The following is a 25,842-nucleotide window of genomic DNA, read 5'->3' as shown; positions in this document are numbered from 1 at the left end:
GTGCGGCATACCAGAAGTCAATGCCACATATAGGTATAGAAAACCCAAACCATTTTGTACTTCTACTTGTACCACCCCTTGCGATGAGTTTGTTTTGAATTTCTCGCAAAGCTACACGAAGGCTATCTGCGCTAGCCGTCCCTAATTCAGTAATGTAAGACTAGAAGGAAGGCAGCTTGTCATCACCACCCATCACCAACTCCTAGGCTACTCTTTTACCAATGAATAGTGGGATTGATTGAAACTTTATAACGGCCCCATGGCTGAGAGGACGAGCATGTTTAGTGTGACTGGGATTTGAACCCTCGGATTACGAGTAGAGTGCCTTAACCACCTGGCCATGCCGGACCAACCCAGAAATGTATTTTATCGCGTTATTTCATCGGTAGGCGTATAACTGGAATTTATTTAATTTTTTAATAAATAAACTCTGCCTAATACATTTAAAAGAAAAATAAACATGTTTCTGAAAGTATTGAAAACTGTTTCCTTACAATACATCTTCAACTCATTCAAAATATACATGCATCAATTAGTTAACAACCACTCTCGTTTTGTTCAAGGCCACATAAGCCTGGCGTACTTGAGACATGATAATAGTATATTTATGTAGGACAGAAGGTTTGTTTGTTTGTTTTGGAATTTCGCACAAAGCTACTCGAGGGCTATCTGTGCTAGCCGTCCCTAATTTAGCAGTGTAAAACTAGAGGGAAGGCAGCTAGTCATCACCACCCACCGCCAACTCTTGGGCTACTCTTTTACCAACGAATAGTGGGATTGACCGTAACATTATACACCCCCACGGCGGGGAGGGCGAGCATGTTTAGCGCGACGCGGGCGCGAACCCGCGACTCTCGGATTACGAGCCGCACGCCTTACGCGCTTGGCCATGCCAGAAGAAGCAAAGCAACAAACTTGTTTTTGAAGAATGAAAAACTTTTCCATTATTGCTATTGAGGAAATCGGTAAGTAAAATATTTATTGATAAATATCACATAATAGTAATGCGTGTGTCGTGTTACATTAAAAAAAATTACATCATTTGTTGCCGTCCATAAGAGTTTTTCTGAGGTTTAACTATACATTCTTTATCGTTCGCCACTGCTGGATAGTGACGACGTTTTTCTCATGTTACATTATACAAAGTCTGTGCCAAAATAAATTATAAGCATATGTATATATATGTATGTATATGACAACGTTTAACCTTTTATTAACTTTAATAGGAAATCAGTGTATTGTGTAGTATTTGGACTGAATGATTTTTCTGTCCTTTTAGTTTAATAAACCAACGGTTCCACTTTCAGGCGTGCGAGTACAGGTGGGTTAAGGCGTTCAATTCGTAATCTGAGGGTCGAGGGTTCGAATCTCCGTCGCACCAAATATGCTCGCACTTTTAGCCGTGGGGGCGTTATAAAGTGACGGTCAATCTCATTATTCGTTGGTAAAAGAGTATTCCAAGAGTTTGCGGTGGGTGGTGGTGACTAGTTGCCTTCCCTCTGGACTTACACTGCTAAATTAGGGACAACTAGTGTGGATAGCCCTCGTGTAGCTTTACGCTAAATTCGAAAACAAACAGACACTGCTCTTTAATGAACCTAATTTAAAACAATACATAATATTGTAACCAAAATTATGTTAAATATTAAATATAATCTATAACCAATAAAAACTTGTGAATTATAGAATATAGATTGTTCTAAATAATTCCACATATCAACTGTGCTGCTTTATAACTATAGATTCTATATCGTTTACCCGCTTTATTTAGACGTCTCCATAAAATCTAAACACAAACAAAATTGTTGCTTGAGAGAAACGTTTTGAATACTGTTGTAATTATGAAATATTGATATAACATCTGCTCGAATCAACAAAATACAATGGCTTCTATTTACTTTGTAAATTAAACCAAAAACTTTTACAAACTCTCAGACGAATATGTCTTATTTGCACTGTTATTCTCGTCACAGCAATACAAGAACTCTGATCTTTGGATTGACCAATTACGAGAGTGCTCTTGTGCGATATGATCTAGAATTGATACACATCGTATCATTTGAAAGGAAATCAAATCACGAGGAAAGCGACGAAGTTAAACATTTTACTGCCCTCTAACTTGAGAAACTGTTACTAGTCAATCACCTATTTAAGGCAGTTACAATCGACAATTTGGGGATTAAATTGATTTACAGCCTTAATACTGTAGCACTGGCCACTAAGCAACCCGATTGTAACACAGTCTAGAGATAAGCAAAAAGTTCGAATTGGAAAAACGTGTTTGTTAATAATGGAAAACATTCCCATTATTGATGTTCGAGAAATCGGTAAGTGAAATATTTATTTGTAAATATCCTGTAATAGTTACGAATGTGTCATGTTACATTCACAATAAATTATATTATTAGTTACTGGTCCAGGAGAGGTTTTCTCTAAGAAGTGCGAAAGATACTATTTTAATTACTCATTCTCTCTTATCTGCCCTTGCTAAGTTTTGACGACGTCCTTTGTCGAGATACAACAAACAAAGATTCAGTCGAAATAAAACACGATAACGTTTAATATTTTATTAAAATTTAATTGAAACACAGTGTATTGTGTTGTCTTTGAAGTGAACGATATTTTCGTCATTTTAATTTAATAAACCAATGTTTACACTTCCAGGTGTGCAGGTGCAAGGAGAACCAAGTAATGATGCATTTCGAAGAATTGCATCAGAAGTTCATCGCGCTTTGTTTAAATATGGTTTTTTATACATTAAAAACCACGGGATTCCTGAAAATCTGGTACGTTGTAAAATAGTATTTTTCTCACCCTACAAGGCTCTCAACACACGCGAATAAATTTAAAGACAGGACATAAAGAGAAAGTGTTTATTATTATTATTAGCTTGAATGTGCAACAAAATTTGATGCTGTTTTTCATATAAGAAATTTCATTTTTTATTCAAAATAATCTAACGCAGTGGATTATTAGACACTGTGATGTATACTTACTAACAACGGACGAACTCCGCCTTAAAGATTGACCATGTTATTATAATAAAACTGTTTCACTGGGTAAACCACATATCAACATACAGATGATTACTTCTACTTGTACCACCCCTTACAATGACTTTGTTTTGAATTTCTCGGAAAGCTACACAAAGGCTATCTGCGCTAGCCATCCCTAATTCAGCAGTGTAAGGCTAGAGGGAAGGCAGTTAGTCATCACCACTCATCGCCAACTATTGGGCTACTCTTTTACCAACGAATAGTGAAATTGACGGTCACATTATAACGCCCCCACGGCTGAAAGTGCAAGCATGTTTGGTGCTACGGGGATTCGAACCCGCGACCCTCCGATTACGAGTCGAACGCCTTAACCCACCTGGCCATGCCGGGCCTATGTAGTGGCATACTAACACCTCTCTCTTGCAAACAGTTTGTTTTTTGAATGTTGGGTCAAAGATACTCCAGAACTATCTGCGTTGTCCCTAATTTTGAAGTGATAGAAGAGAAAGAAGTCAACACTACCTACCAACAAATGTTGAGTTTCTCTTTAACTAGGGAATGATGGGATTGACTACACTTAATAACGACCTCACAACTGAAAGAGCAAGCATGTTAAATGAGGAGAATCGAGTTCCCTATCTTCAGATTGCGAGTCTACTAGGCAATGTCATGCTTCTACCTAAGAAGCAAATTAAAACTTTGAAAATATAACCCACAACAATGTCAGACATACAGTTCACAACACTGAGTAAAGATGTGAATGCGATATGATAGTTTTCCGTTTGAACCTCCTAGTGTCAGAAATGTATGGGCACCTGAAAATGAAAACCTGATTAAATATAAAAAGATTTATTTCAGATGCTAGCACTCTATGTACGTACCATAGTTACCGTACATTTTGGCCACTCTACAATTATTGATTGCACATAGTACAAATACAATAACTATCGTACGTCTACAAATATTAAATGACCAAAGGCTACCAGATGAGGCAACCGGAACGTAGTAAAAAAGGAAAAGAAAAATCATCCCGTTTCTTTACAGACTGGTGTACGGTAGTTCTAGCCTTCTCTTCGTACCCCACAGCAGCATGTTTGCGAACCTACATCGCTAGCAACTGAGTTTCGACACCCGATGGTGGCTAGAGTACAGATAGTCCCTTGTGTAGCTTTGTGCTTAACTAGAAACAAACAAAAGAATATTCTATTCTTAAGATGAGTATAATTTTCGTCAGTGTAACTAGTAAAAACGGTTTAAATCTGAAGTATGTTAAATACAATAACAGAAGAAAAGGTTACAACTATAGCAATGACAGAATGTTAAGCACGCAGCGAAAGAGTGTGTGTTTTTCTTATAGCAAAGCCACATCGGGCTATCTGCTCAGCCCACCGAGGGGAATCGAACCCCTGATTTTAGCGTTGTAAATCCAGAGACACACTGAAAGAGAACGAAATTTTAATATTCAGTGATGTCGAGAAGACCCACTTGTAAAGAAAAATATATGTAAAAACGGCTCGTTTGGGTTCAGAAAATTTTTTACGTAGAGGAGCGAACAACGTTTCGACCTTCTTTGGTCATCGTCAGGTTCACAAAGAAAGGAAGAGGTAACTGACCAGAGTGTCGGAATGTAGAGAGCGTGCTTAGATGTTTGATTATATAATTTTATATTATTTATTTTATTATTATTTCGGTCAGTTATCTCTTCCTTTTTTTGTGAACCTGACGGTGACCGAAGAAGGTTGAAACGTTGTTCGCTCCTCAACGTAAAACTTTTTCTCAACTCAAACGAGCCGTTTTTACATATAGGAATTTTAATATGTTTTATTACATATTAAGGCAGTAATATAATACAGCTTCTCAGTATTTTGATTGCAATTTAGAGAATAATTGTGAAATAAAATGAAAACTATTCATCTTCAAAGTATAACTATTCTTTACTTTTGTCAATGTAATAAGTATAAATGAGCATCAGAAACATTTTTATTTTAAGTGAATGTATTTTGATTAATCGTATTTGTCATAGGATATTAGAAATAGTATTACTTTAATTTATTGCACAACATTCTTAATTCATTCCTTTAGGGCTTTTTCGATAATTGTGTGTAATAGTATTTCAACATAACTGTGTCTGCAATAATCTGTTTTCAACAAAATACATTATTGACCATGGATATGTAAGACAAAGTGAGGTTGAAATACCATATATTCTTCTTTTTATTGGAAAATACTAAATAAAGAAGATAGAATTAAAATATCAGAAAACTATATAATAACCAATTATCACAAATATAATTAATTATAATTATGCTTTGTCAGCTTAGATATTCACACCATAACAACTGTGAGAATATTTTGTTTGATATATATTGTCTGGAGGTGTCTTGGTTATATGGTCATCCAAATAATTTCTAATCAGTTTTCATATTCCAATCTAACAGTTTCTAATGCACCGAACAACCACACCAGAATAGAAGATGAAATAAATGGTTATTTTAATGTTGTATTTCAATACGTACGATAGATTTAGATAACTGTAACTGGCATTTTAGGTGTTTAGTTAGATGTATCTGTCACGACTGACACGAATGTAAAGTGGTTACTCAACTGGCTCAATGCATTATATCGATTTGTATAGGTTTAATAATGTGAGAAAGTTAAAAATTGTCCATTTTTTATTGTCTGTTTAACACAGAACTAAAATTGGCTGATTTGTGTTTTCAAAGATATCCGATATACATAAGAAATCCAAGGATTTTCTCAAGTTGCCAAAAGAAGTAAAACAGAAGTACAGCCGAAATTACCCCGTTATAGACGGTTACGCTAATGGAGAGAATGAACAGTAAGTTTATTAAATAATGACAAGATTAGTCTACATTTGTGTTGGGAAATAGTTTCATAGGCTTGATTATTAGAAGAAATTAAGACGCGAGTTATGAGTTAAACCACAATTAAAAAAATATATAGGTGTGAAAAGAGGTGAAATTCTTCCGGTACTTGATATTGATTCATTTTGGAGTTCAAAGTAAAACACATTACAACGCTCCAGCGGTTGAAAAAACAAATATGTCTGGTGTTGGGTTTCGATGTTTACCAAATCCCTTTTTTTTATGTGAACACTTTCTGAAAATATTCATGGACAAGTTTTTGCTGCTTTACACTCCAAATGTAGGTAAATATAGATCAGCTATACGCCACTAACTTTATACGAAAACATGGATCATCTGTACGTCACTAAATTTATACGAAAACATATATCATCTGTACGTCACTAACTTTATACGGTTTGTTTTCGGAGGTTTCACTAATTATGGCTGTGAAATGTTGGAATATCAGCATAAAACTTCCGACACTGTAAACTAACTGACCTCTAAAAAATTAGAGTGCCCCTTCCTCCTCCTACCTAGTACAGCGGTATGTCTTCGAGCTTATAACGCTGAAATCAGGGGTTTGATTCCCCTCGGTGGGCTCAGCAAATAGCCCGATGTGGCTTTGCGATAAGAAAACAAACAAATATCCTTCCCCCCCTCTAGTGGTTCACAGAAAATCCGAATTATTACAACGCTAAAAAAACACTTTCGATACCCATAGTGTGGTCAATACAGCAGAAATAGCCAGTTGTGTAGCTTTGCGCTTAATAACCAACAGTTTTGGTACAGAGATATCCCAATGTAAAGACATAAAGTTTCAAGTTATTTCTTGTTTTTAATTTGAAATTATTCCCTCCACCCGAATTCATAGATTATTACTTGCTTTTCTCAGAACCATAACAATTTCTTTTAACAATAATATCCATACAGATATACGGTTTAAATAATGTTCTGATATTTAGATGAATGTTTTCAGATTTTTAGCTTTTAAAAACCAAATTTCTTGCAAATATTACACCTTCTCTTACAACAGCAATCCAAATATTATTCATTTTTAGGCTTATAGGTGTATTTATTTCCATTTCTCAAGCTAGTTTACAGCTTAATTTATAGTAATTCGAATGTTTTCCTGGTGTATTATTCAAAACGTAGAAAACTGTAAAAGATAAATACAATTTTTCTACACCTTAGTCTCCACCCAGATGTCAAGTATGAGATAAAAGAGTCTTTCGCAGTAAGAAATGAAAACTCTTCTTTTCCATCTGAAGAACACGCACCGGGATTGAGACAAACATGTCTTGAATGTATTTCATTCAATGTGACTTTAGCTGAACGTTTCTTGAAAGTTCTGGCAATAGCATTAGGTGAGTTAACTAATTCAGTTTCTGATCTTTGAGAAACATCCATTAAGTTTGTTGATGTATTTGTTTTATGTACATTTTAAATTATTTTAAAAACGTTTTTCTCAGATATGGATCTGTGGATCCAATTTGTTATCGCACTTTTATGAAAACTTACCCACATTCTCGTTTCCTTTTTTTTTTGTCTTCAGTAATTGTAATGATGTGCAACAAAATATTTTAAAAGATTCGAACGAAAGAGTTGAGTAGGTTTTATTATTAATAGTTCCCTATATGGACATTTCTTACACATTAAATACAGGTGTAGAGGAAGATTTCTTCTTGAAACGTCACAAACACCGACAAAATACAAAAGACGGATGCTTCCGAATGTTCTATTATCCTCCTGTGGGAGATGTGAAAAATCCTCATGTTGCTCGTTTTGGAGAACATACAGATTTTGGAACCATAACTTTCTTGTTTCAAGACGATAGTGGTGGAATGGAGGTGAGGATACTGAGAGAAAAATTACATGTGTATTATAATTATATACGAGCTGTTTGTGTTCTGTTGAAGTTGATTAAATTGTATAGAAATTCAACTACTTTACTTAATATTACTTCACAAGACAGGTCAGCTGTATAAGAAATGGTCCACACTTTTCAAGTATTCAGTCCGTTACTTAAAACGTCAAAGAGCATCATATGAACTGAACTGAAATTATCCAAACCATGGAAATAAACATTTTGTAGGGTCAATTGGCCAACTTATAAACAAAATGTTACCTCAAGAGGCTTAGTGTTCATTATTTTGTTTTGCCCATCCCATTGGGCGAAGTCCTTGTAAGATTATCTATAAGCCTAAAGATGGAGACTTAACAAATACTGTTACTTATTCTCTTCTGTTGTGTCTCTCGTTAGATCAACGACATACATGTAGACTATTAACGCTGGAATTCGGACCTTGAACTCCGGTGTTTGCATTGCGCATTTGGCATTTTTAATTTAAAACGAACAAAACCATATTTCTAGCCGTGATTCTAGACCTGTGTGTTTATATACACTGCTGGCCAAAATCCTAAGCCCAATGAACATAAAAAATATTCATTTTACGTTGTTAGACTCAACCACTTATTTGAATAGAACTTCGAAATATGGAAATAAGAAAAGGGAAAATAAAAGTAAAACACTTTTTAGCAGTTAATAGGGAAAATGTGAACACTATTAAATTAATCTAAATAGCAGCTGATCAAAATTTTAATACCATACCAAAAAGAAGTCCTAAACAAGGTAGGAAATGCCCAACAAGAGGTCTCAGTAGTGAGTTGCAAGGCCGCCATTGCGAAAAACTTCAAACATTCGCTTTGGCATGGTCGATATAAGCGTTTGCAGAAGGCTGGCTGGAATGTTATTCCAAGTGGTAAAGATGGCTTCCCGAAGATCATGCACTGTTTGGAATGGACGTCTATTTCTATAGACTTCCCTTGCCATCCATCCCAAACATTTTCAGTGAGATTCAGTTCGGGCGAACACGCTGGATTGTTCAAAAGAGTCACGTTATTCGCCATAAAAATGTCTTTTGTGTTGCGGGCATTGTGAATTGCAGCGTTGTCCTGCTGAAAGATCTAGTCATTTCCAAAAAAGGGAGGGCCTTCAGTCAATAAGAATGCTCTCTCCAACATGCCAATGTAGCCAGCCGCTGTTTGACGCCCTTGTATAACCTGAAGCTCCATTTTTCTATGGAAGGAGAAAGCGCCCCAGATCATGATGGAACCTTCTCTACTGTGTCGTGTAGAAAATGTCTACACGAAATCCTTATCTTGCGAATAAATTTGGAAGCCATCTGGGCCATTCAGATTAATTTTTTTCTCATCAGAGGACAAAACCTTCTTCTACTTTCCTACGTCCCATTTCAGTGCTTCTCAGCAAAGTTTAACCGAGCTGTTTCTTGGTGTGAAAGGAGGCGTGGCCTTTGAAGACGTTTACGGTTTTTAAAACCTTTCTCTCGTAGATGCCGTCTTATTGTTCTTGAGCTGCATTCTGCGTCCGTAAGGGCCTTAATCTGGCTCGACGATCGACTGGTGTCTTGCCGGACATCCCGTCGAATCTTCCTTCCCAAACTCACCAGCGATAGCACGTTGAGAGAGACCTTGCTTTTGCAGCTTGACAATTCTGCCACGTTGAAACACTGTCAGCATTTTAGCCTTTGCCATGTTTTTACGCAATGTACCACAGGAAATGTCAGTGGGAGATGTTGACAACGATAATGCTTGAACACAAATGACTAAATTTCGTTACGTGTTTACTGATTAACGCTTCGTATCAGTATATTTTTTAAACTTTTGACCAGCTAGTATTTAGGCTAATTTCATATTTCATATTAACTGCTAAAAACTTTTTTATTTTTATTATCCCTTTTCTTATTTTCATCTTTCGAAGCTCTACTCAAATAAGTGGTTGAGTCTTACAACGCAAAATGCATATTCTTTATGTTTATTGGTCTTAAGATTTTGGCCAGCAGTGTATGTGTTACTCACAGTAATAGTTACTTGTGAGTCGAATATTTAAGTATTCTAGGAATCGGTTGAACAGTACTATTGTGAAATACTTTTTCTGGACGTTTGAAAATGTTACTATCTTATAGCTGAAGACTAAGTCAGGAGAATGGATCCAGGCCACTCCAATAAAAGGTACTGTTCTGGTTCTTGTTGCAGACTTGCTGTCCGTCTGGAGTAATGGACTATATCCAGCAACAGTGAGTAGATAATGTTTGTAGTTTATGTTCGGCAAGTCTTTGTAAAAGATCAGATATTCCTCTGTTGTTAGGGTTTTTGACGATAAAAGGGAATCCATTTGGTTAATATACTAACAATACAGTTGTCAGTTAACGTTTTTCATTATACATTGCTATAAAACTAGAATATTAAGAGCTGAGTTTTGTTTCTATGTGACGTCATTTAAATAACAAACTAGAAGTAAAATAGTCAGTCATTACCACATGTTCCATGTTACAGTTTCATCGACTCCTTGTTCCGAATGATGAAGCTCAAAGACGACGTGAAAGAAGCTCCTTTGTTTATTTTGTTGTTCCCGACGATGACGTCACAGTGGAGCCACTCCACGGCACGAGCCCAACGACTCCAATAAAAACTTCGGATTATATTCATAAAAGATTTTATGGTATATTGAGGTATTAAGCTATTTACTTGAAAGTATAATTTTTTTCTGTGACAAACACAGATTTCATCCTACTTAATTAAATAATCAGATATATAATTTCTAATTTTCCTGTTGTTCTTGTTTTGCATTTCCATGTTATTTGTTATGCATGTAAACATACACCACTATTCAGGAAATAAGGTTATAATCAGATAGCTTTGCTTATAAAAGGCAAACAAGTAAAACTTGAATCCAAACTACCTTACAGAAAAGGGAATACTCTTGTTAAGGGCTGTATCTGATGATTTTGGGTCATTATAGCAGTACGGATACACAGCCTATCAAATTCAACCTCTATTTGCGTATAAATAAGAAACTTGATTGGCCTAGCATGGCCAAGCGCGTAAGGCGTGCATTTCGTAATCCGAGGGTCGCGGGTTCGTGCCCGCGTCGCACTGAACATGCTCGCCCTCCCAGCCGTGGGGGCGTTATAATGTTCGGTCAATCCCACTATTCGTTGGTACAAGAGTAGCCCAAGAGTTGGCGGTGGGTGGTGATGACTAGCTGCCTTCCCTCTAGTCTTACACTACTAAATTAGGGACGGCTCGGTGCAGCGGGCTAACAACCTACTCACTTAAATACCTGTTGAAGAATCCGCAAGCGATTGCGGCCCTATGTTCCTTGATGGAATCTAATGGTGATAACTAACTAACTAAGAAACTTGATAATAGTAATAAGGAAAGTGGGAAACCCACATCTAAAACTACCTTTCACCACATGTAGTCGAATTGTCGGAAATTGGTTTCTTTCAGTGAAATAAAATTAACAAAATGAAATCTGGTTTTAGGTTATTATAACCGGATCAATGATAGTACGATTTTGGTTTTTCCAAGGTGTTTGGTGTAAACCTTAGGACCTGAATGATTCGTTTGGTACCATTTAGAAGTCGGTGAGTCCAGTAGTTTATAAGGACAATTATTTTGTAGAAATAAAATAAATGAATTTCGCGATTTTATCCCCCCTTTACTTTTTCAGTCCTCAGATTCCATAGCACTCTCTTACTGACAAGGTACGTTTTTACCAATCCACCACATTACCTATGTCATGGTTTCATTAATTCTTTGTCTCTTACTATTTCAGTTTTTAGACATGTTATCTAGTCTAATTTGCTGTATTAAAATAGTATCACAAATAATATCTATGCTATTGGTTTCACCCACACACTCCTTTATATACCAGTATAAAAGTTGTGTAATATTTTTGAATAAATATGTAGCCATTTTGGTTAAACTACTACATGTACAACTATAACTATAAAGAACTTACAAAATTTATTTTATCCAACTAACCTCAAGTGAGCTCTTGATTGAACTCTCAAAGTATCCTTAATTCATTTATTAGCAGTTTTATATTATAATTTTGTTTGTGATTTATGCAATTATTTGTAAATTACGTCAATGAAATAAAATCATTTGTTGAATTTCGTGACTTTTACTTTATTTAGTAAAATTACTAAACATCTAAAATAAAAATATCCGGTGATTCAGCGGCAAGTTTAGAATTTTTAACATTCATAGTTAAATTTCTGAGGTCGCCACAGTACAGACAGTTCTAAGTGTAGGTTTGATTTTGTTTGTTTGAGAATTTCGCACAAAGCTACTCGAGGACTATCTGCAACGAAACCAGTAAAATAAAGAAGAATTCGATAAATAAATGAATAAGAGTTTAATAAAGGAATCTAGGTTTCGTATACATAATCATCTAGAAGTAAAACTACCTTGAATCACAATGTGTGTGTGAGTATATATATGTATATATGAATGTAAGTGGGCCCGGCATGGCCCGGTGATTCGAGCCCTCTACTCGCACTCCGAGGATTGAGGGTTCGAATCCCCGTCACACTCCAAACATGCCCGCGCTTTCAGCCGTGGGGGCATTATAATGTAACGATCAATCCCACTATTGGTTGGTAAAAGGGTAGCCCAAAAGTTGGCGGTGGGTAGTGATGACTAGTCTTACTCTGCTAAATTAGGGACGGCTAGCGCAGATAGCCCTCGAATAGCTTTGCGCGAAATTCCAAAGCAAACAATCATTTTAGATTTAGCTGTGTTAGCAAATTGACCACTGGCTGCTCTATAATATACAGTTTACACTGTGTTAGTCATTGGTCGACTAGATAGTTTTCTAGAAAACATGTATTCTCATAGTTTTCTGCTGACGAAATGTCTTTATGGGATCAACGATTACTGTTCTGAAAGTGCTGAGTGGACAGCGATCATAGAACAGATCACTATAGCTTGATGTAATTGAAAAAGGCGTCACTCATCATGAAATTTTAGACGGAACACAAGAAACGGTTTCAAGATTGCAAAAAACGGTTTCAAGATTGCTCAGCAACACCGAGTCCACTTTAAAACCTCTACGGGGATATTCATTTGCTTTAACTGACTCGGGAAAGAAATGAACTGGGATGATAAATACAAATTATAACTTTGTGGTTTGTTTCGAGACGTATTTACACGACACGAGCGTTCCATGGAAGTCTGCACCCGTACTGTTTTGTTTTGAATTTCGCACAAAGCGAAACGAGAGCTATCTGCGCTAGCCATCCCTAATTTAGCAGTGTAAGACTAGAGGGAAGGCAGCTAGTCATCAACACCCACCGCCAACTCTTGGGCTACTCTTTTACCAACGAATAGTGGGATTGACCGTCACATTATACACCCCCACGGCTGGGAGGGCGAGCATGTTTAGCGCGACGCGGGCGCGAACCCGCGACCCTCAGATTACGAGTCGCACGCCTTACGCACTAGGCCATGCCGGATCATGTAGGTTTGAAATAAGAAAACAGACAAAAAGAAGTATATAGTAGATAATTGGAACATTCAAGTCAAATACACTGAAGCAACAAATACGTTATGATACACGAGTTTCTAATATCAAATTTTGTGTACAAGAACATCACAATATATACTAGTTGAGAAGTAGAAATTGTAGTTTTAATACATTAATAAATAAATAGTTGTGAATTTATTGTTTTGTACATATTTACTATCGTGTTGCAACACAAAAGTGACATATTATCATTTTTTCTTGTGTGAAATAAGCTTTTAAAAACATTATATTTGGATTGTTTTTGACGCAATACAGTGTAATAGGCCCGGCATGGCCAAGCGTGTTAAGGCGTGCGACTTGTAATCTGAGGGTAGCGGGTTCGCATCCCGTTCGCGCCAAACATGCTCGCCCTTTCAGCCGTGGGGGCGTTATGTTGCAATATGTTGCTGTAAATTGTCGTGTCTTTATTTGAAGACTAGTATGCTGCTGTAAGTTGTTGTGGACTTTACTTAAACACTCGTATGCTGCTGTAAATGGTTGAAGAATTTACTTGAACCCTTGTATACTGCTATAAATTGTTATAGTCTTTACTTAAACATTTGTACACGACTGTAAATTGTTCTGTCTTTATCTGAAGACTAGTATGCTGCTGTGAATTCTTGTGGTCTTTACTCGAACACTAACATGCTACTGTAAATTGTTGGGGTCTTTTCATTGACATTTGTACACTGCAGTAAATTTTTGTGGACTTTACTTAACCCTTGTACACTGGTGTATATTGTTGTGGTCTTTACTATGAATACTATAATGTGATGTGTATTGGATTTAAACACTAATATGCTGCTGTAAGTATTGGGCACTTTACTTGAACACTTGTATACTTTTGTAAATTGTTGTGAACCTTAATTGAACACTTCTGTGCCGCTGTAAATTGTTGTGATTTTTGCGTTAAGACTAGTGTGATGATGTAAATTGTCGTGTTTCTTTCTTTAACATTAGTACGCTGCTGAAAATTGTTGTGGTCTTTACTTGAACATTTGTTCATTTCTGTAACTTGTTGTGTTCTTTACTTTAACACTAGTACGCTGCTGTAAATTGTTGTGGTCTATACTTGAACACTTGTACCCTGCTGAATATAGTTGAGATTTCTACTTGAATACGTTTATGCTGCTAAAAATCATTGTAGTCTTTACTTGAACACTGGTACACTGCTGTAATGTGTTGTGGAGTTTAATTGAACACTTATACACTGCTGTAAATTTTTGTGGACTTTACTTCAGCACTTGTACACTGCTCTAAATTATTGTGGTTTTTACTTGAGCACTTGTATGCTTGTGAAAATTATTATACAATTTACTTGAACCCTTGTACATTGCTCCAAATTTTTGTGTACTTTACTTGAACTTTTGTACACTGAGTTAAGTTGTTGTACACTTTACTTGAACATGTGTACACTGCTGTAAATTCTACTGAAACACTACTATTCTGCTGTAAATTTTTTTGGCTTTACTTCAAGACTAGTACACAGCTGTAAATTCGTGTGGACTTTGCTTGAACACTTGTATGCTACTCTAAATTGTTGTGAATTTTACTTGAAGACTTATATACTGTTGGAAATTGTTGTGGACTTGAACATTGTATATGTCTGTACTTTTTGTGTACTTCACTTGAATACTTGTACAGAGCTGGAACTTGTTTTTGTTATTACTGGAAAACATGTACACGTTATATACTGTGGTCTTTACTTTAAATTTAGTAATATGCTATAAATTGTGGTGGACTTTGGTTGTCACTAGTATGCTGCTGTAACTTTTATGGACATTACTTGAACACTTGTATGCTTCTGTAATTTGTTGTGCACATGAACACTTGTATACTTCTGTAAATCGTTATGAACTTTACTTAAATATTTGTACACTGCAGTAAATGTTTTAGGTCATTGCTTGAACCATTGTAAACTGCTGTAAATTGTTGTGTCTTTACTTGAACAGTAGTATGCTGCTCTAAATTGTTGTGGACATTACTTAAACACTTGTACACTGCTATAAATTGATGTGGTCCTTACTTTAAGACTAGTATGCTGCTGCAAATTGTTGTAAACTTTACTTGAAGACTACTATGCTTCTGTAAGTTATTGAGGACTTTACTTGAACACTTGTATGCTGCTATAAATTCTTGTGGACTTCACCACTTGTATACTTTGAACATTTTTGTGTACTTTACTTGAACACTGCACACTGCAGGAAGTTGTTTTCTACATTACTTGAACACTTGTACACTGCTAAATATTGTTATGGTCTTTGATTCAGCACTTATACACTGCTGTAAATTGTTGTATCATTACTCGAACTCTAGTATGCTGCTCTAAATTGTTGTAAACTTTACTTGAACCCTTACATGCTGTGGTAAATTGTTGTGGACATTAACACTTGTATACTTCTCTACATTTTTATGTTCTTCACTTGTACACTTCTAGGAATTGTTTTGGACGTTAATTGAACACATCTACACTGCTGCAAATTATGGTCGTCTTTACTTGAACACTTATATGGTGTTGTAAATAGTTGTCGACTTTATTTCAACACTTATATGGAGTTGTAAATAATTGTCGACTTTATTTCAACACCAGTATACTGCTGTAATTTGTTGTGGACTTTACCTGAACACTTGTATGCTACTGTAACTTGTTTTGGATATTATATGAACACTTGTACATATCTGTAAACTGTTGTGGTCCTTCTTTGAAGACTATTATGCTGCTGTAAATTGTTATGGACTTTATTTCAACACTTGTACTCTGCTGTATATTGTTTTGATCTTTATATTCACACTAATACATTGCTTTACATTTTTGTGGATTTGAACACTTGAATACTTCTGTATATTGTTCTGGACTACATAAACGCTTTTACTCTGTTGTAATCTGTTGTGGACTTCACTTGATCTCTTTATGTTACTGAAATTTGTTGTGGACTTGAACATTTGAATACTTCTGTAAATTGCTGAGGACTTTACTTGAGCACTGTACTCTGCTTTAAATTGTTGTGTCTTTACAGAACACTAATATGCTGCTCCAAATTGTTGAGAACTTTACTTGAACACTTATATACTGCTGTAAATTGTTGTAGACTTGAACACTTATACACTGCATTAAATTATTTTGTCTTTACTTGAAAACCTGTATGCTTCCACAAATTGTTGACGACTTTACTTGAATATTTGTACACTGCTCTAAACTTTTGTGCACTTTATTTGAACTTTTGTACACTGCTTTAAGCTGTTCTGAACTTTACTTGAACACTAGTATGTCGCTCTAAAATTTTGTGTACTTTACTAGAATCTATGTACACTGCTGGAAATTGTTTTGAACATTACTTGAACATTTATAAACTAATGTATATTGTTGTGGTCTTTACTTCAGACTAGTAATGTGCTGTAATTGTGGTGAATTTATTTGAACAGTAGTTTGTTGCTGTAAGTTTTGTGGACTTTACTTGAATACATGTACACTGCTGTAAATTGTTGTTGACTTTACTTGAAGACTAATATGTTACTGATAATTTTCGTGGGCAATACTTGAACACATGAACACTGTAGAATTCTAATGTAGGCTTTACCTGAACACTTGTACACTGCTGTAAACTGTTTTGGAGCTTACTTGAACCCTAGTATGGTATTGTAAATTGTTGTGGACCTGGATGAACACTTGTATGCTGCTGCAAATTACTGAGGATTTGAATACTTGTATACTTCATATATTTTTGTGTACTTTACTTGAACACTTGTACACTGCTGTATATTGTTTTGGACATTACTGGAATACTTGTACACCGCTGTATATTGTTGTGGACTTGAAGACTAGTAATGTGCTGTAAATTGTGGTGGACTTTACTTGAACACTTGTATGCGGCTGTATATTGTTGGGAGCTTTAAATGAATACTTGTACACTACTCCAATTTTTTGTGCACTTTACTTGAACTTTTGAACACTGCTTTGTTGTGGACAATTTGTACACTGATGGAAATTTGGACTTTACTTGAACACTTGTACACTACTGTATATTGTTGTGATCTTTATTTTAACACTAGTATGATGCTGTAAATTGTTGTGGTCTTTACTTGAATACTTGTACGTTGCTGTAAATTTTTGTTCACTCTACCTTGAACTTCTCCACAGTGTTTTAAGGTGTTGTGGACTTTAGTTGATCTCTAGTACACTGTTATAAATTGTTGTGTCTGTACATGAACACTTGTATGCTGCGGCAAGTTATTTTGGACTTCACTTGAAAGCTAGTATACTACAGTGAATTGTCGAGTACTTTACTTGAACTCTTGCATGCTGTATTAATTTCTTGTAGTCTTTACTCAAAAACTTGTACACTCCTGTAGTGTATTATGGTCTTTACTTAACACTAGTACACTGCTGTAAATTGTTGTGTCTTTACTTAAAGACTACAATGCTGCTGTAAATATTTTTTGACATTACTTGAACACTTATACACAGCTGAATATTGTTGTAGTCTTCACTTGAAGATTAGTAATGTTCTCTAAATTCTGGAGGATTTTATTTCAACTCTGGTATGCTGTTATAACTTTTGTGGACTTCACTTGAACACTTGTATGCTGCTGTCAAGTGCTGAGGACTTTACTTGAATACTTGTACGCTGCTCTAAATTTTTGTTCACTCTACCTTGAACTTCTCCACAGTGTTTTAAGGTGTTGTGGACTTTAGTTGATCTCTAGTACACTGTTGTAAATTGTTGTGTCTTTACTTGAACACTAGTATGCTGCTTTAAATTGTTGTGGAAGTTACTTGAACACTTATATGCTGAAAAGGGCCAGAGAAAGTGTGGGTTACTCTGGTCCTCAAGCACCACAAATTCATCATAATAGTAGCTGGGAATTAAAAATAGTGGTGCAGGAAGAGGTTTTTACACCTGACCCTCCTGCGTATATAATTATCAACATACTCTAATACCCATAAAGAAGAAGCAAGTTCTCGTATTTCCGTAGTACGTTGACGTCGAAAATCAACCAGTACCGTTTAAAAAACGCCTAATAAAATATATAACTACCGTGTCCAGAAAATGCTGGCTTGCAGTTTTATTTAACGTGTTTATTGTGAGATGTCCTTGTGAACAAATATAATCTAGATTAAGTGAACTTGTTCTTGAACCTTGTAAAAAATGACCGAGTTCCTTTGAGCTGACACTCTGTTGCTAAAGTAATATGTAAACAACGAAATTATTTCAAATCTTTAAAACACGGACTTTCGTACGACAGGACAAATTACTAAGATAATGGGTCCCTATAGGTCAAGTAAACATCCAAGTGTTTGTTGAATGCTTTTATAATCACTTCTGTTGTAGTGGTCTTGATTTTTAGGGAATTCATTGTTAACAATTTCATTTCTCTTATAAATTTAATAGTGAGGCTCACGACCCTTAAAATTAGGAAAGTTTAAGTCTTTATTCCAAAATTATATCGCGTGTGTCACACTTGAACTTAAAGTTTTGGCTACAATATTCATTTTCGATTCTTGCGTTTATCGTGGTTGAGGTACTCGCGATTCGAATCCCTGCTGAATTTCTGTTAATTTTAAAACTTTAAAATTTGAGACTATAAAGTATTATCTATTGTTGTTGGTTTCTTTTGCACCTCCCACCACAATAGCACAGCGGTATGCCTACCAATTTACATCGCTAGAAACCGGATTTCGATACTCGTGATAGGCAGAGTACAGATGACCCATTGTGTAACTTTGGGCTTAATTTCAAAACAATTTTTTTTTTACATCCAATCTATAAGTATCGTCAAATCAAATACTTTAAGCTAATGTTGTGTTAGTTTGTTTATTGTTGAGCACAGAGCTAGCTACACAATAGACTGTTCGAGTTGTGCTCACCTAAGGTATCAAAATTCGATTTTTAGAGTTATAAGCTTTCAGACTTATCGCTGATTCCTTGGGAGAGGAAGGAGATTGCTAATATTCTGTTAATCTTGAGTCGTTTGTTTTTAAATGTGAAAATTTATCAGCACAAATGGCTTTAAGCTGACACGTGCAATAAAATTCCAATTCCCAAACTATAACAGCATAGCTAGGACGCCTGACTTGCGATCTGCGGGTCACGGGATCGAACCCTGACACCATATATGTTCTTTTTACAACCGTAGGGGCATTATAATGTATTCTACCGTGAACTCTTAAACGAACCAATATCAAGTACCGGAAGAATTTCACCTCTTTGTTTGTCTGTTTGTTTTGAAATTTCGCACAAAGCTACTCGAAGGCTATCTGTGCTAGCCGTCCCTAATTTAGCAGTGTAAGACTAGAGGGAAGGCAGCTAGTCATCACCACCCACCGCCTACTCTTTTACCAACGAATAGTGGGATTGACCGTCACATTATAACGCACCCACTCACCTCTTTGTACACCTATATATTTTTTTGAATTTGGTTTAACTCATAGTTCGCATCTTAATTTCTTCTAATAATCAAGCCCATGAAACTATTTCCCAACACATCTAGACAAGTCTTGTCACTATTTAGTAAACTTACTGTTCATTCTCTCCATTAATATAATCGTCTATAACAAGCAGGGGCGTAAATTCTGGGGGGGGATACACCCCCTTCATTTTAGGTAGAGGTATGGTGCATACAATTATTCCCCCTACAGTTTGGTCTGTTGAATTGTTTCATTGCATCACAGGCCTACAAATTGTGTGTTTGTTCTTTTGATTCTCGTGTTCTTACCAATCGAATTACATAATTAGGCTTAGATGTAGGCTTTTTCAGTAGCCGAAATGAACATCTTTATTATAGGCGTTCTTCTAAGCTTTTCGATCTAAGCGATAGTTCGTAAGTATCAGTCAGTAGGCCAAAGTATACATGCAAGGCTTGCAAGCACTATCACAGAATCTACCTACGTTTTGTACGTAGTGTAAAATTAAGTAAAATTTTCATTACAACAGATTGAACAGAGCATTAAATTCGAAAATATTACTCCCAAGCGTAAACTTCTGTGATCTAGAACTGGCAGGCCATTTGTAGCTTGTAGCTGCATCAATCTTATGTTTGTTTGTTTGTTTTTTGAATTTCGCACAAAGCTACTCGAGGGCTATCTGTGCTCCAATCTTATGTGTATATTGTGCGGTTTTCCTACGCCATTTGTTCTAATGCATGACTAGCTGGTTTTATTGTCGAACGCCTTACTTTCCTTAGCTGCCGAATCTGCTGATCATAGTGTACGTTTAGTGTACAGTTAACGACAAGTTCGGGCCGCTCGGATCCAGACGCGCCCTACATCACCCTCCCCCCCTCCGCTCCTTTTAGTCTGAGCCTCGATTTTACAACAGGGCACATTAAGCCTGTGTTTGTGGCCCTCACTAATCCATGAAATTTCATATTATCACCGCCCTTTAATAAAGTGCTGGTGCTTTATGGTAAAAGAACAATATATTCTCTAATCAAAGATAGTAAAAATATTGTATTTTCTTGTATAATTAGAACACAAAAAAAGCGATTTCAACGGCCTGAAGCCTCTACTCGAATTGTATTGCGAGTTTCTGTTTAGGTGTTTTTATTTAATAGACGTTTTTATAGAAATTATATCACAACGTGTTTGCCTTTTGATGAGCTTTATCAGGAATATAATATATTTATGATTGTTTAAGTATTTTTCGAGAAACTTGCAATTACTTGTGTTATAACTAGCACATATTATTGTCCCAGCGATGCCCAGGCAGTCAGTCGGCTGGGTAGTCACTGAGAGATTCGTGCGTTCGACTTAAATACATTGCACAGTTCAGTCTTACTTCCATTGTGTTCTATCTTCGTTCGTTGTAGGTTAGATTTTTTTCAATAAAGACTGTATTTTAGCCTCTTGAGTCATCTGTGAAACAGATTCCAATTGTGACAAGCAAGCGTCAGGCAACTTCCCGCAGTTAATGAAGCTCCTGGAAGAGGAAGATCCTGAGTTGACGGCCTACTTGTCAAAGAAAACAACATTCACATCTCCCCAGGCTCAGAATGAAATAATGGAGATGTTCAGCCACCAAATACTGATGAACATAGCACACGAAGTGCAGCAAAGTAAAATCTTTGCATTAATGATTGGTAGCACTCAAGATGTTACAGGTGCCGAACAGGAAGCAATATGTGTACGATACGTAGATGAGAACCCTGACGTCCATGAGACATTTCTTGGTTTGCACACTGTTTCCAGTACAACTGGTGAAACAATATCCTCGACTATACTTGACGTACTGACTAGACTCAATTTATTACTGTAAGGATTAAGATGGGGCCGCTAACATGAGTGGTGCGTACAGTGAATGCCAGGCAAAAATAAAAGAGAAGCAACCGTCAGCTTTGATTTTTCACTGCAGAGCACACAAGGCTAATTTAATAATGCAACATGCAGTTGAAGTTGTGAATGTGTTCGAGATTCTATCTAGTGGGTACGTGAACTTGGTGTCTTGCTTCAGAGGTCAGGCAAATACAAAACAATCTTTGAAAATATTGTATCGTCAGACAGCCACAATGGTCCAGTTAAATACATCTACCCACTGTGTCCAACACGCTGGTTGTGCCGCCTATCTCCAATTACATGTGCTAATGAATTAGCAAATGAAAAATCAGATGTAGTAGTGATAGCACAAGGTCTGCTGGACAGATTTGACAAAGAAAAGACAGTTTTAGGATTGTTGACGGCTCAGCATCCATTAGCTGCATTAGAGGAACTAAACCGTGCATTCCAAGCAAAATTAGCGACAGTATCTGGCATGATTGAAGCATCTGCAATGACAGTTGAGCAATTGCGGGTATTGCAAACAGAGGAAAATTACAAGATATTTGATGAAGCTGAGAAAAAGGTAACTTCCCTAAATCTCGTGCCTATTGAACTACCACGCATTTGCAGACCCCCCAGAAGGATCACAGGTGATGGCTCAGCACACCATTCTGCAACAGCTAGAGATTACTGCAGAAGCCAATATTTTGAATTTGTGGACACAGTCATAGAACATCTGACAACTAGATTCAATGCAGACAACAATGACTTGAGGCTATATCTGGCATTTGAGGACATGATCACATCTGGCAAGATTGACAACTCGGTTATAAACTTCTATCCAGAAATCTCTGCACAACGGCTCGAATTTCAGTTGCCCATGTTCAAAGGAACAACAAAAGCAGTATCTCTGAAAGGTGCGAAGGATGCTTACTTGTAAAATGCATGAAACAAGCCAGCAGATGTTTAGTGAAGTGTTTCTTCTCATGAAAATTTTGCTTGTATGTCCAGTATTCAGCTGCATTAATTAAGACGGTTGAAGACGTGGTTAAGGTCAACTATGTTTCATTGCCGCCTCAACCATGTGGCAGTTTGTCACACTCACAAAGATGAGGTCGACAAGATAAATATAGAAGAGCTTATGAAAGAATTCATAAAGAGATCATCACAAAGGAGGTCTACGTTTGGGAACATGTAGACTAGAGGACTAAATGAATCTTACTTCAATTAAAAGTATGAATAATTATGTGCTACATTGTGTTGATGTGTAATTTTCAAGAGTTCGCAAAGACATTTAAATTATTTTTATCCAACAACATGAACAGTTTTTCAGTAAATATAAACTTATCAAGGGTAATTACTAATTTTATTAATATTTGAAAACGTAATTCATGCAATGAAAGTTATTAGTATCCTTGTCAAGTATAATGGCCATCTTTTATACTGTGCAGTGTGCAGGAATAAATTTATGTGGCAGTTAATTTATGATACATTTGTCTTTATTCTATGAACATTTTGAAAACTGTTCACAACACCTCACTTATACAAACCAACAAGGAAACCTTCAAGTATCGTGGCAACATGATTACTCTGTGACTGCATGTTTACAGCTTTCAGGTTCACGTAATCAGAGATTACCAATTTGTAAATTGAACAGTCCACATAAGTGGTTGCAAAAATCATCCCCCCTCCATCGGGTGTAAAAAATCTACGCCCCTGCTTGTGAGAACAGTGATTTTATTAAACATTTACAGTAAATGAGGTATTTTAGAAACTTGAGTTTCTCTAATTCCGAGAATAATTCCCTGATAACAGGGTATTTTCGTCTGAACTTCTGTTTTACTTCTTTTGGCAACTTGAGAAAATCCTTGGATTTCTTATGTATATCGGACATCTTTGAAAACATAAATCAGCCAATGATAGTTTTGTGTTAAACAGACAAAAAAAAATGGAGATTTTAACTTTCACACACACAAACATAAAAATATTATTAAACAATAATTTTAGTGTAGTTGTTCGGTGCATCAGAGACTGTTACATTAGAACATGAAAACATTGATTAGAAATTATTTGGATAACCACGAGAACTTGACACCTCCAAACAATATAGTTCAAACCAAAATATTCTTACTATTGTTATGGTGTTTATATTTAAGCTGACAAAGCATAATTATAATTAATTATGTTTATGATAATTGTTATTACACAGGTTTCTTACGTTTTAACTGTATTATATTTTCATTTGGTATTTTTAGGATTTTCCAATGAAAGGAAAAGTGTAAAGTATTTCAAACACACTAGGTATGTCATTAAATACAGAATATTATGGACACAATAGTGTTGAAATGTTATTACATACAATTTTTGAAAACCTCTAAAGGAAAGAAGATCGATTTTTGTTTTAAAACCTTTAGTAAGCCTAATACTAAGGTGTTATGACAAATACAATTAATCAACACTTGTAACACTTGTAAATAATATCTCCCCGTTAATTATTGAGAATAAAGATTATGTTTTGTTTCACAAACATTCGAGAAATAAAATACTAAAAAAGAGCTATAATATTTTAATACTATAAGAAATAATAAAAGTTATTAAAAGTTCGTCCTATGTCAGTGTCTGCTTATACGTGATAAACATACTCGAAATTTAAACTATCTTTATTTACTAGCTATACTGCAGAAAATTATACTTACATTACGAATGGTAGGATGGAGTTACAGCACATGCCAGTTTGGAAGAAAAGAGTAGATAAGTTATTTTTATTTATTCTACTGCACTGAAGCCTTTAGTATCATAGGTTTTGCAGACGTACGATAGTTATGGTAATTGTATTATACGCGATCAATAATTGTGGAGTGGCTGAATTGAACGTTTCTTCTGTCAGATACAAAGAGTCCCCGCATTTGTTTTGAATTTCGCGCTAAGTTACACGAGGGCTATTTCCACTAGCCGTCTCTAATTTAGCAGTGTAAAACAAGAGGGAAGGCAGCTAGTCATCACCACCCACCGCCAACTCTTTTTACCAACGAATAGTGGGATTGACCGTCACATTATAACGCCCCAACAGCTGAAAGGGCGAAAATGTTTTGTGTGATGGGGATTCGAACCCGCGACCCTCGAATTACTAGTCGAGTGCCTTATCCACCTGACCATGCCAGGCCCAAGTAGCAGTTAAAATTAGGGTTAGAGGGGATCTAAATTAAATATTTAAGATTGTAAAAGGAGTTGATAATGTTGATGAATCAAATTTTTCGTATCTAACATCGATAATTATAAAACTAGAGGATACATATATAGATTTAGACAAAGTAGAAGCTGTCTTAGCTGAAGACAGTTTTATTTTTCTAACAGGGTGGTTGCCCTGTGGAATAGGTTAACTTCAAATATTTTGAAAAACAGTACATTTGAGTGAGTTTAAAAGAAAGCTTGATAGATACATAAATGATAATGGCTGGCTTTAGTATATTTTTTTGAATTTAATAGTTTTAGTTCGCTTTGAGGATGAAACAACCGAAATGTACCAATAGTTTACTTGTTTTCCCTAAACGATATGTTAATCAACATTTTTCAAAATATTGTTTACTGTGCAACGTCAATGTCATTGGTCTTTTCACATGCGATGACATTCGAACAAGGCCACGTAGTAATTAATATGATTGTGGCCTAATATCTGAAATTACTTTTTGATATTCTGGAGTCATGATAATTAAAATAAAAAAGAGAAAATAACATGGTAAAGTTATACGGGTAGTGAAGTCAATATAAAGTGAGAATCAATATATTTTGAAAGTTCAGACCTTTCGCGAACCTTGAAAAAAAAAAAGATCGACTTCACCTCTCGTTTTGGAATGCACCAACTTCTGTGTAAGTTGATATGGCTGTGGTTTTTATTTACTGACACTGGTGTAGCCTATCAGTGAAACGAATCCACTATATTGACGTATTTCTACACCGTACCATTTCAACGGAACACAAGTTCATGTATCGTGGGCAAGCTATAAACAATTTAGTTGTTTCTATTTCAGACCTTAATCCCAGTTTTTAGTTGAAAGCCCTAACAACCACATCAGCCGCAATAATAACCAATCATAAGACGAGAGCAGAGGAAGAAACTATACTTTACTTAGAAATATTTTTCAGATCTAATAGCGGCTATTAAAACCTGTGAAACAGAGAGAAATATAATGGAACCTATAATGGTAATAATTATATATAAATAATAAAAAAAACATTATATTTTATACGGATTCTTCGTGAATTAATCCGTGTTAATATAAAGCTTATATTTAAATTTCAATTTTTTTTATAACAAAAATACAAGTATATTCAGCTTTCACCTACATAGATTTCAGA

General features: G+C 35.7%; 1 protein-coding gene across 2 annotated transcripts; it reads left to right on the top strand.

Annotated features, from left to right (window-relative positions):
• Positions 1-880: 880 nt before the first annotated feature.
• LOC143244005 (putative iron/ascorbate oxidoreductase DDB_G0283291) lies at positions 881-10,480 on the top strand. 2 transcript variants are annotated; one of them, XM_076487938.1, is made up of 7 exons: positions 881-965; positions 2,665-2,786; positions 5,720-5,835; positions 7,055-7,227; positions 7,526-7,710; positions 9,847-9,957; positions 10,217-10,480. In XM_076487938.1, the coding sequence occupies exons 1-7, from the start codon at positions 929-931 to the stop codon at positions 10,397-10,399; spliced, it is 927 nt and encodes a 308-aa protein (XP_076344053.1). In that variant the 5' UTR covers positions 881-928; the 3' UTR covers positions 10,400-10,480. The 2 variants fall into 2 exon arrangements, with proteins under 2 accessions (XP_076344053.1, XP_076344054.1); XM_076487939.1 differs by lacking the exon at positions 881-965 and adding an exon at positions 2,122-2,327.
• The last annotated feature ends 15,362 nt before the right edge of the window (positions 10,481-25,842 follow it).

Source organism: Tachypleus tridentatus, chromosome 2 (assembly GCF_004210375.1).
Source record: "Tachypleus tridentatus isolate NWPU-2018 chromosome 2, ASM421037v1, whole genome shotgun sequence".
Taxonomy (NCBI): domain Eukaryota; kingdom Metazoa; phylum Arthropoda; class Merostomata; order Xiphosura; family Limulidae; genus Tachypleus; species Tachypleus tridentatus.
Note: the sequence above shows the minus strand (reverse complement) of the source record. Positions and strands in the feature narration are given on the sequence as shown.